Raw genomic sequence first — 12,477 nt, 5'->3', positions numbered from 1 at the left:
TCTATTTCAATTTCTAAAGCCTGAGAATACATTAAAGTAATGGACTGTCAATCCTAATTTGATCCCTATTCTGGAGAGTAATTGAAGAATATATGCAGGTAAATGGTTTCTGTTATATTTAATTTCAACAGCTGATCCCAGATCACACAGCACATCTATTATTCATGCAATTTTTTTAAAGACATAAAAAACATTTTTTTGTACACTTACCACGGCTGCCATTCTCTTCATCCTAAAAGAGGAAAAGAAAGAGAGTCAATGTCAGAAGATCTGTGGTACAACCTTACTCCTGTTCCCTTTTCTAATAGACTTGCAGGATATGAGAAAAATTTGTGATGAGCGATAACATTGTTTAGTGCCCGATGTGGTCAGAAAAGCAGCATTATAGCCATGTTGATGTTATTTACTTTCCCCTCACACATAAAACCTTAATTTCCCTCTGAGCTTTGGTGAAAAATCCACACACTGCGGCTTTAATCCCGCTCCCCTCAGTGACACATATGTTCTCCATGTATCCTTTAAGACCTCCACACACTCCCAAAGCTCTCCTTAAGATGCTCTGACCCCTCTTCAAGCTAAACCCAATATCCTCAAACTGCGATTAATCAACAACTCCAATCCAAGACGCTCAGAGTAATTATCATGAAATGTTTTAAACCCAGTCCCCGTTGGTTTGGGTTACGTAATGGGAAGACTGGTGAGAGTTTACAGTGAGTGCGACCTGACGGATTTAAAGAGAAGGTCTCACTTTGACTTTTTCCCAGAATCAAGTCTTATGATAAGATGGTTACATGAGGCTCAAGACAGTCAGCTAAAGGGCACAAACTTAAGCTTAACAGTTAGTTTATTTGTTCAGACCGTTGTGCAGACGACTGTAAGCTCTTTGTCAGTGTTTCAAACTGAATTAATTGCCCCAAATTGTCTGGTAAGACTGCAATATTCAAGATTTTTCAAAATGTTTTAAGGGCATAAACTTGATTTTGAAGACACTAACATTCCACATTACCGTTTGAGCTGCTCACACTTTGAACAAATGACAAAACACATTAAAAGTCAATGCAATGGTTACCGTGGGTCAATTTAAAAACAAGATTACAAATCACTGTGTTCATGAGTGTAAATGTTTTTAACTGTGGTCCCCTGCTCTGCTGGCTTCTGGTTTTATAATCCATGTATTTAGTCTGTTTTGAGTTTTAATTGTACTCTCGACATCGTCATAAATGAGAGCTTTCCCTCAAGGATTTCTCGAGAATTGAAAAGGTTTAATGATGCAAAATGATGATGTAATATTAATCAAAATATGTCTTAATATTGTTTTCCAACTAACACTACCCTCTGGAGCTCTAGCAAGATTCATGATTTCGTCAGTAGCTTCTATGAAAAACCTTCCCTTCACTGTGCTTGATTGCTGAGCTGAAATACGCAAGCTAATTAGGTCCAAAACACTCTGGCATTTCAGAAAAAACGCAATTTATCCACCGTTCTCTAGAACCATCATTGTTAAAATTGTGCATGATACAAATGATTCATGAAATCCAATGATTTAGCAAGTTTTCTACATTTTGTTTTTGTGGCTTGCTATATAAGCGATTGACTGTGATGCTGTGGATACATTTTAAACAAAGGTACCCTGCTTTATAGTACACAGAAATCTCTCTTTCTTCAACGCAGAGGCTAAGGATTGGCAGGGATACATTGTGATACCCCAGTAGGCCTTTGGGAGAATCTTTTGGTTACACAGAAGTCTGAAACTCCTAACTGTCATGCCACAGTTTCTCTTTGAATGCGTAGAAGCAAAGCCAAAAGCTATAAACAAGCAGCACTGTGCTAACTTTGAAGGAAATCCATCTGTGAGAGCTGTAGAGGTTGTCCAAATACACTTCAGAGAAACGTAAGCCCAACTTATCCCGAATTATCACTTAGAAAAACTAATAGTCAAGAGGCCGTGATAAGCTGACTCCAAACACCAGCACATTTTAACATTACCCAGAAGCCCTGCAGTGTTTACCCAGAAGCCCTTTAGTCTGTGTGTGCCTGTGAGCATTAGAAACAGGAAGAGCTGCAACGACAGGATTAATGCCAAAGGGCAGATCCGTGCTGATGTTGTCCAGAGGACGGCTGGCACACTTCCAGGTGGGATGATACAACAACAGAGAGGCTGCAGCTGCATACTGACATGTGCATATCAATATGACCGGTCCATAGCAAGAATGTACTGCTCTTTAGTCTGGTGAACAAAATGACCAGAGATGAAAACAGATTTCCAACCATGGGCGCGGGAGGGTGGGTAAGTGCTGAGGGTGCCACAGTACCAAAGGTGATGTGTCAGAAGTTCACTTTTTTTAATATATCTGCTGTCTGAACATATTTATAACATATTGTTCAGTGCCTGACAGAAGATGTGTTGAAAAGTAAGTTTAATATGTGCGAATATGATTTATTTTTCTGACATGAAAATGGCATCATGTCAGGTCAAAGTGCTCAAGGGTTGACTGTCTGTGTCAGCGTATCTTGGAGAGACATTTGGTTCCAAAAGCGCCAAAGCAAACACACAAAGAAGAGAAACTGAGCAAGAGGATGCTGGGTCAAGTTGCTGTACGAGTGTGTCTGCCAACGTTACACCTGCTCCCTCACCGAACACACATGGCTTTGCTGCATATCCAACAGCATATTTTGGACAGGTTGGACATTAGGCCTTAAACACAGATCTTTGTGCAGCACACAGTGGAACGCAAGGTCACTTTAGGCATCTCCAATTAAAGTAAGGAAATCCATTATTTCAATTTCATTTTTGCTGTTAATATATGAAAAATATGATGAAGAAATATTAGAGTTGATTGTTTGATTTTAGTGTCATCAGAGGAATAAGATATGACATTCTCTCACCTTCAGAGAGTTGTGGACGGCAGACTCAGGCGGGTAGACGATAAAGTGTCGCAGTGTGAACCCGAAGCCTTGTGAGGTCCGGCGCAAGTGAAGCGTCTTCGGCCCCGGCCAGGAGAAAGGCTCCTCCTCAGCCCCAGGAGAGGCCAGAGCTGATGCCTCACTCTGATCCAACCCATCCTTCTGCTTGGCCTGAAAGAAGGACAAACAACAACAGATGTCAGAGTTGATCTTAAAAATTTAAACAGATAAAAAATGACCAGTCATATGACTTGTTGAGAGTTAGATGAGAACATCAGATAGCACTTTGAAGCCTGTAAGGTCAATTCAGATAGCAGAGGCCAGCTTAGCTTTAGAATAACTTAGCATAGAGATGTAAAAAAAAAATTCTTTACCATTAAATTAAACATCAAGTTTGATATAAGACATTAAATTGGGAGTTTTGGAGAGGCTGGGTGGCAGACACTGTGACATATAGACCCAGAACTCCCGCCTTTTCCTCTTGTTTCAAGTCTTAACGCTATGTTATGCATACCGACCTCTCGCTTTAGGATCACTACTAGCATTAGACTCAATTGTGAGGTATTAGTGTGGACAAAAATTGTTAATAAAACCACTTTATGACTTATCAGATTATTTTATCAGACAAAACAGCATAAAATAACAAATTCAAATTGTCAGGCAAATCTCAGCATGATGATGTGAATTAAACTACCAAATTCTATTCATTCCACCTCAAAATGTATCATAGGACCCCCAAGAAGAATCACTGCTGTTGTTGATGCACATCTCCCCAACAAATAAAACAAATGTGTTGGTGAAAATAATGACACAGTGATCATAAAACTCTCACACCCACAAAAAGAGGACAGTCACATCATTCTCTTCACACCTCGTCATGGTGTAAGCAGAGTTGTTTTGCTTGAACAACGCCAAGTGATTTCACTGACAGCTGAGCATTGATCTTATTCATCAACTTGATATAAAAACACAGAAAAATCCCCTGATGGTGATTCTTCACAGTCACGCTCGGTTTGGTTGTCAATGCTAAATAATAGAATGTAATTTGGCGGTCAGATAATAACTCTTTTTGGAATAATATGAGTGTTAACAAGAGGGCTTATCTTTGAAAGGTTAGTTCTGTGTATCTTAAGTAAAAGTGCACAATCAAAAAAACTTGTTCCTGTCTGTTAAAAGTTATGTTTTCCTACCACTGTGACTCTGTTTAATGTTGCCAAGTAATGTGCTCATGGTGGATTAATGTTGAGTCTAAATAATAAAACAAAGAGATTGAAACAACATTTGTTATAAATTGGGGCTACACAAATAAAGATTTATGAATTGATTGATTTAAAAAGGCTGTAATTGAGTTTCAGTCTTTTCTTCGTCTGTCGACACAAACACGATAGTCAAATGATTCTTACTAACATTCAAACCACACAAAACTACTTTACTTATAGGAGGTCATATCCCCTGAATTCATTTGTCAGGTGATTATATAACTATTTCACTTGTTTATTTTATGGATTTTTCTGGACTCTTTATGTACTTTTAGTTCACGCATGAAAAAAGCTCAGGATATTCCCTTATTTAAAACGTCATACACAGTTTAAGAAAATGCAGCAAAAAGTTTCAAACTGCAGTGAAATACTTCATACCTAACTTGTACTTGACATTGACAATCATATCTGTCAACATAAGCGTGATTGTTATTAAAGCCACACTTGTTCTGCCCAGAGCTCCACACAAACATACATGTGGCTTCAGTTATTGCACGTTCGGGGCTTTTCTGGGCTGTTTGGCGTGTTTGCATGATGACAGACTTATCTTCTACATTCCTACTGTGACTAACACAAGGGATAAAAACAACCCTTTAAATGCTGGCGATGCTCTCGGCTTGTGTAACATTACAGTTATGCCTACATAACACAACACATGCTCCACATCACAGCTGCACAACTTTGATTTTAAATGTTCTGTAACAAAAAGCTGCTTATGAGGAAAAAAATGTGTTTACACTGAATCGGTCTCAAATGGCAACTGTAGCTAAGCTGGAAATGCAGTGAGTCACTCGGAGCTACGTTCAAGAGCCTGTTTTACTGGAGATGACACCTTATAAAACACAGTGATACACATGGATGTAGAGGATGGTCACATATAAGATCCTGTATGTTTCATATTATATTATAGATCCAGTCTGGGAGTTGGGCTGGTAGCTGGAGAGGTGCCAGTTCACTTCCTGAGCCCTTAAGCAGGGCCCTGAACCCCTTACTGCTCGGGCGCTCTTTCATGAGCAGAACCTAAATCGATATCTTTCCATTGGTGCATGTCCATAGGAACATGTTGTGCATGTGTGTGTAAAGCATGTTTCAACAACAGAGAGAAAAAATTGAATTTCCCCTCAGGGATTTAAAAAGTATAATAATAAACTGTATGTTATCCTATCCTACGGTGATGAAAAGCTCAATATTACGACGTAGGACTGAGGAAATATTTAGTCGATAACTTGTTAAATCCAAAAATGTAGCGGAAGAATAGTTAAAGATTAAATCAAATTCTTTTTAAAACTTTTAAACGGTCCATAAGAGCGTATAGCAGAGGAGCATAAACACCAAGTAACACAAAATAAGAAGAAAACTCAAATACACAAGAAATGCAGCACAGCTGGTTTTGGTGGTATAGTGAATAAAAAGGCGGTACTGTCATGGTTTCCCTGAGTCCAACAGTTGTTTCGTTATGGTCCAACTAACAAGCATAAGAATATACAGCTCATTATAAATGATCATTATGAAGATGTCACAATGGGCAATTAAAATTAAACAACAGCAAATGATCTACAATGTTTCCCATCCAACACCCAAAGACATTCAGTTTACTGCAATAGAAGAAGTGAAGAAACCACATTTTCTATATGAGAGCATATTGTTATAAATGATGCAAGTTAAAAATACCTTTTTTAAGGGTTTTTGAATTCATTTTTGTTCTAATGTTTTTTTTTTTACCGAGAGCATTTAAAAGAATCATACATCTAAGATTTAACTTAACGTACAGCAAAAGGCTCAAATATTCTGTATTTCCTAATCACAAGAACTTCATACTGTGCACCGTCGTTTACAAACACTCTGACCTCTCCTGCAGCTATGAGCTGTCTTAGCAGTTAGACTTCTGCCACATCCATCATCAGGCTAACGATGGAGCAGAACCGCTGCACCACAGGGCGTGCGTTAGCGGTTATTGCTAACACCACCACAGCGACTGGAGGCTACAAGAGCCTGCCAAGAGTCTCAGTCTGAACTCGGCTCTCTCCATGGGCTCTTCTTCTACCAAAATACATCTGAGGTGTGGATCCAAAACAAAGACCTCCTCCCTGGTCGCCCCTCTCCATCAGAACACCTCTCCTCCTTCTCCTCAGGCTCAGTCTGGGAGCAGCAGATGTCGGAGCCTCCAGAGAGCGGGATGGGTGTGGGCTTAATGGTTTGACTGGTGAGATCATGAGCAATACCCAACGGCGAGGAGCTGGAACTGAGCCACAGTCCACAGTGGAGCTGGGAGAGGAGCGCTGATGGTTCAACTGGGCTATTTGTTGGGTTTTTATGTTAAAAGTTTAATGTTGGATTATGCAATAGCTAAGCTATCTAGCGCTAATGCACCATGCCTGAGGTACTCACATCATGCATATTCTATCTTTCTCTAGATCTCTACTGGAGGGATCAATATGGTTATAGTAGCATTTTATTTTTCCTCAATTTTCTGTGTATTTATGAAGCATATTATAACCATACAGATTATGACTGACTAAAATATTGTGATAGTATCATAATATTGGACCTTTTGGTGATTCCTACTATAACTCAATCATATCAAAAAAAGATAAAACACTGTAAATCTGCTCCTAACAAGCTCACACAAGTACTTGACAGTCAATTTATTCATGCAATCTGTTCATTAAAGCAGTCCACACCATTATGTCTACGCTAAGGGTTTGATCAGCGTGCTGCCATATGGTGCCATGGCCTGGGGTTTGGTGCATTTGCATGCTTATCCCTGCTTTCTTTGTGAATATAAGATGAGACATTTGAATGGCATCATGTCTGGACTCTCCTTACATTTTCAGTTTTTAGTTGGTTTTTTTTAAGTAGGGGAGTCACTCGGGTAGGCTGACCTCATAGATCTACCTCTTCCACTCCTTCATGCATTTTCTTTCCAAACTTCTCTCCCTCTTTGACCACAAACTTTAACCTTAGTCACAATCCTTCACTATAACATTGGAAAATACGCCTGCGACTCCCTACTTCAGCCCATCATTGAAGGATGACTTCATGCCATTCAGCTTTAGAGCCCTCTGTAAGTGCTGTAGATGTATGCACAGCTGGAAAATAAACAGTAACTTTCTCCGACAGCCAAGTGTCGATGTGAAACCACCAACAATAAACGAAACCTAAACCCAAACAGACACAGGTTACACCAGATATCGGTCAGTGAAACAGGATTACCCTGCCGCTGGAGAGTAGGATGACGCACACAAAATTCCTCAGACAGCACAACAAAGTGCAGCCGCCCCTCACCTCTCCTCCCCTCTCAGAGGCTTCCTATGTAAACCTATACACCTCTGCCAGACACTGATAATGCTGAGCACATATTTCAGCCAGACGGTGTTTCCCCTAAACGCCTCAAAACTGGAACACAACTGTCAAATCACAAAGATGCGTTTCCATCTTTCCTTACCCTGGATCGGACACAATTCCTCCTGGAAGCTTCCCTGAGCCGAGCCCAGGACACGCTACGGTTGGGACTCGTCAGCCCCAGTTCCACCTCTCCCCAATAAGCTCGGGCTAAAAGCTGGAACCAAAGACAGTACGGCTCCGACAGGCAGCCGTCCACGCCAGCCAGCCGAGCCCAGGGACAACCTCCTGACGATGGGGAGGGAGAGAGGGAGCAACACCCTTCTGCGGTCACGTCCACATCCCGCAGGTCCGGTCGATCCTTCAGAGGGACCGGTTTACAGCCCGGAGGAAGCCCGTTCTTCTGGGCCAGCATTGCATATCCAGGTTTGATTTGGGATAAAATCCCAGAATATATCCTTCCAAATGAACTGGGTACTTTGTGTATTGGTTCCTTGTTTCCGCTAGATAGTCTACTCCAAATGCAAGAACAATCTTCAAATCCAAGAGTGGAGAAACACGGGTGTTCCCCCAATGGAATAACAGGATTTGAGGTGGTGAGATTTAATTACCATACAGATCCTTAAAAATGCTCAAGCTTCTGCGCCTTTAGTTCTATTCTCCCCTTGATAATTTACTCCTAATCCAAGGTCATTTCAGCTTCTTTCCTCCCTCAAGTCCTTCCTCAAATCTGGCCTCAGTGTGGAGAAACAGGGCTGTTCCTCCTGGCGTCCCACAGACACATGATGTTTCCACTCAGCCGAGAAGAGAGAGCGCAGCAGGCTGAGTGCAATGCAGAGAGCCCGGGCCGACCGACGGACTGACGCACCCACCCACTCACCACACAAAACTCTCCCTCTGAAGTATGCACACACACACACACACACACCAGGCAGCCTCTTTCCTGTCTCCTCCATCCCTCTCTCTCTCTAACTCTCCTCCTCTGCTACCAACCTTTCAAAGTTTTAAGTAACAGACTCACGTGTAAAGGCCGATCAATAAATCATGACAACAAATTTAAGGTAGATTCAAGACGCACGCAAGTCACAGGTAAGGGAAAAAGGAAGCGCCATACAAAATGCTTTTGGGGCCACAAAAGCAGCACAGAGTGTCCATCTGCCATGACACACAGGAATGACTTGGATTGTTTTCTCAGCCAGTTGAGGAAGTCAAGAAGGGCTAATGCAGATAAGGAAGCATATGTGCTTTGTGAAATCTATAAGGCACAAAAATGTACCGCTGACCCGCCCACCTCTGCACGCCTGCAGCTCATCTGGAGACTACAAAGAAGTGATCTATGTGTGGCAGAAGTTTTGGTCAAAAAGGACAGCAATAAGTTGAACATGTGATGCATAGGGTTTTGCAACATTTAAAAGAGTTTTCTATATAGAGGAATACATCCTTTTTGGGAGACAGACACTTTTCAAATCTATCTTAAAAACAAACATGAGTCCTGCATGGTCACTTACATACTTCCTTGTATCCAAACTGGCAGTAAAAAGATCCTTCAATGTAACTAAACGGGCCAAAACACAGCTCTTTTTTTCACTTCAAGGCTGTTTTTTGTTCTTTGTAACTAATGTCAGCGCTTAGCTCCGCCCCATGGTTTCCAGGAAAAGAAAAGACATTTCAACCAGATTTTGTGTATAGCATTTACAGTAAGTTTACAACAATGCCATAAAGTAACATAATAAGCTCCAATAGTTTAAAAAATACGCTGACTGTGCGACAAAGTCAACATGGTAAACTGGAAGAAATTGAGACACAATGTCCTGTAACGTTCTTCCTCACTATGAACATGACAGTGAACCACCCCCTCTCCCTCACCATGACAATCTACTTAGTGTTAGAACCTAACAAACATGTAAATCTCAACTCCATGACCTGCTCTTTGCACTGGTTTTGCAATGTTATGTAACAGGGCGGCCATGATGCCACAGGCCAAGGATATACTTATTTAATCCTCGGAGGTAAACAAACTACTCAAGAGACTAAGCACCTGTGTTTACATCTATGGAAAGCAGTGAGAGCGCAAGGAGCAGGATGGAATCAGGCCATCTACCTTTTAGTCCATCTCTCCTGTGAGAGACAGGGAGGCCAAAACATCCATTTAATATTTAATCACATTTTTATTTCAGGCCTCTCTGGAGCATTTTGTGCTGCGCTAACAGCAACATCAGGACTCACTTAATGGTGAGTAAGTCTGCACTGAGGCTTAATCTCATATTCTTATTTTAGAGTGTTTTCAAGGTGTGTTTTGCTTATTTACCTAAGGGTAAAAATATGTTTTTTTTTCTACTTTAAAAGGTTTTCCACCTTATTAAGTTTGAAAGATTGATTGATAATACTTTACGAGTTAAGCTGATATTTCAATCGCCAACCACAGGATTTGAAGGCCCATAAATGTTCTTACTTTTGATGTGTGATGAGGCTCCATGTTTAATGTAGGATCGATTGCTGTACAAAATTGACTGAAAAATGATTGCTTATTGACTGACAACTCTGAAACTTAAAGGGCAAACACAACTTTTGAACTAAACTATCAAACTATGGGTCTTAACCTTGAGACATAAAAGGGATAAAGCTGCCTGGTTAAATAAATGTATCATTTCCTTTCAAGTGTGTGACCTGCACATTCATAACATACATGAACATTGGATTTGAAGTGAATTATTCATGGGTGGACTCAAAACCATAATGGTAACTGGTTGACTTCCACTTCTAACTGGTCCGTCGAAAGCCCCTATGGTTTGTGAAGTTGCTCAACTAAAATGGTGAAAAACATAAACACCGGTCTATTTTGATTCAGCGGGATGTTCGCCATCCGACGCGGCAACAGGCGACTGTGAAAACAACATCAGGAACCCAGCCGAGGAATGTTTCCTCTCGGCATTTTGTTATGGGCATCTTGTTACCACATTCGCTGGGCTTAATATAGCGTGTGGTATTCTGTGCGGAAAAGACGGCAGAAATAGAAGTCGCCAAACAGCCAGCTGACACACTCGAGTTGGGGAAGCCAAAACAAGGATTAAGTCTCCCATTCCCAAGTATTTTTTTTTTAAACGACTGTACCATTTCATCATGTTGTTGTCTACTTTTTTGAAAATAGCATGTTATTTCCATTTTAACAAAGACTTCCAAGCCAACGCTGCAATAAGAGGTTCAATTTCCAACCAAAAAGTACTCAGTCATACCTCCACTAATACATTTCAGGCTGGTATATGGTTTCAGACCTCTTCATATATGTCTCTACATTCCTTTAAATCGAAAACACATGATAAGAAAAAAAAAAGATCCCTGAATGGAATTCCTGTTGGAGAGGAAATGGATTTGATGGCATGGTGCTGACACAAAAACGAGTCATGGCGGCGAGAAATATTATGTCGTTGTTGTAGCAACAAGGCTGACCACAACAATGTCGACGACTGGCCTGAGTTTTCTCTGTAGACACTCATGCGATGTCAAGTTTGTGTGTGTTTATGTATAGATCTGTGTGTCATGAAGGTCTACGAAATAGTGAGCGGAGAGGAAATAGGACGGGATGATCTTACTCCTTCAGATTTGACAGACTTTATCAGAGTTAATGTATGTGTGTGTTTTGAATTACGCTGTGCTGGGTTTGTTTTACTTTTGAGGATATTTGTTTAAATGTGTGTGCAGAATCGATGTAGCTTTAAGGATGAGTCATGTCATCTGAGGTGTTGCAGTTGCAGGAAAAAGTAAGCAGAAGAGTCAAGTTCTGAAATATTCATCAATTTCTGTAAATAAAGAGATGTGTCATGGAAAAAGTGTCATGGAAAGAGTAAAAACCTGAAAAAGCTGATATTAACAAACGCTACATTTACTGGAATAGACTGAATACCCTTAAATTATGTAAACAAAGGTCTGCCAGTAAAAACTACAACCTTTAACAAAAGTCAAATGCGCAATATGTTATTGCCTGTTGGGAGGTAATTTGGCTTCACTTATGGACAATGCGTAGAAGTGGAGATGCATCGTCCATCTTTATAATTCAACAAATTAATAAAAAGTCTGCAAAATGAAACGTGTGGGACACTTGAGATGACAGCTGTGGAAGGGGCCTGATTCTACATTGTCAATTAATAACATACATGTCCTCTCTACTGCTAGATTAATTGTTCAAATGTCTTCCAATTGCATATTCCGCTTGTATTACTACACAAAACCAAAAATGTATTCCTGTCATATAAAACAGAAAAACAGGGAATAAAGGGACAATGGCCGAGTTCAAACAAACAACAGTGACCACAGCTCTCACCAGCCTTTGAAGAAGTTTACAAGTTTACACAGAGGTGTAAATTGTAAGCAGGAAAAGAAGCAACAGCAAATAAAACTGCTGTACAAACAATTTACCTAAGGATGGCCGGAAATGTGTGAAATTCTAACAGTGCGTGCGGAGTGCAGCGATACCAGCTAGGTTGATTTTTACTCACGTATATGTGTTGCAACATTAACTAGTTTTTGTTTCTCTCTCCGCAACTTTGGACCCTACACAGTGAAACTTTGTCTTGGAGTCCCCCTGCTGATAATTCTGCAAATGGCCTTGTGGCTTCACACAACATGACACGCCGAGCCAAAACCAACATCCAGACTGCTGCTGTGGTGAAATTAAGACAAGGATGGAGAAATCCACGAGCTTTTCTCAGAATCGTGTTGTTTTAAAGACCAAGGACGGGTCTTTAAGATGAAATTACATTTGGATTTTTGGTCGGTCAGGTCAAGTCTGTTTATTTGGTACAAGACAAATTTGCTGCTCTGTCTTTCAAAGTTACTTTAAAAGAACTCCAACACTTCTCACAGCAGAAAAAAACATTTAAGTCCTAACTCAAAAAAGCCTAAATTTTGCCAAAGTTGTGCTCCCTGAGATGTTAAACTTGTTTCAGATGTTTACATTTCTGGAGAATACAACACG

General features: G+C 40.5%; 1 protein-coding gene across 3 annotated transcripts in view; it reads right to left on the bottom strand.

Annotated features, from left to right (window-relative positions):
* Positions 1-12,477, bottom strand: part of LOC132993959 (rho GTPase-activating protein 21-like) — an 80,843-nt gene that overhangs the window by 34,583 nt on the left and 33,783 nt on the right. For 2 of the 3 annotated variants that reach the window (XM_061063975.1, XM_061063976.1), the window contains exons 1-3: positions 7,609-8,323; positions 2,887-3,075; positions 211-232 (exon numbers count right to left, since the gene is read on the bottom strand). In XM_061063975.1, the coding sequence (XP_060919958.1) occupies positions 211-232; positions 2,887-3,075; positions 7,609-7,920 (523 nt within the window). In that variant the 5' untranslated portion in view covers positions 7,921-8,323. Of the gene's footprint in view, positions 1-210; positions 233-2,886; positions 3,076-7,608; positions 8,324-12,477 lie in introns of those variants that run through there. The other variant, XM_061063977.1, reaches the window with a different exon arrangement.

Source organism: Labrus mixtus, chromosome 19, assembly GCF_963584025.1.
Source record: "Labrus mixtus chromosome 19, fLabMix1.1, whole genome shotgun sequence".
Lineage (NCBI taxonomy): Eukaryota > Metazoa > Chordata > Actinopteri > Labriformes > Labridae > Labrus > Labrus mixtus.
Note: the sequence above shows the minus strand (reverse complement) of the source record. Positions and strands in the feature narration are given on the sequence as shown.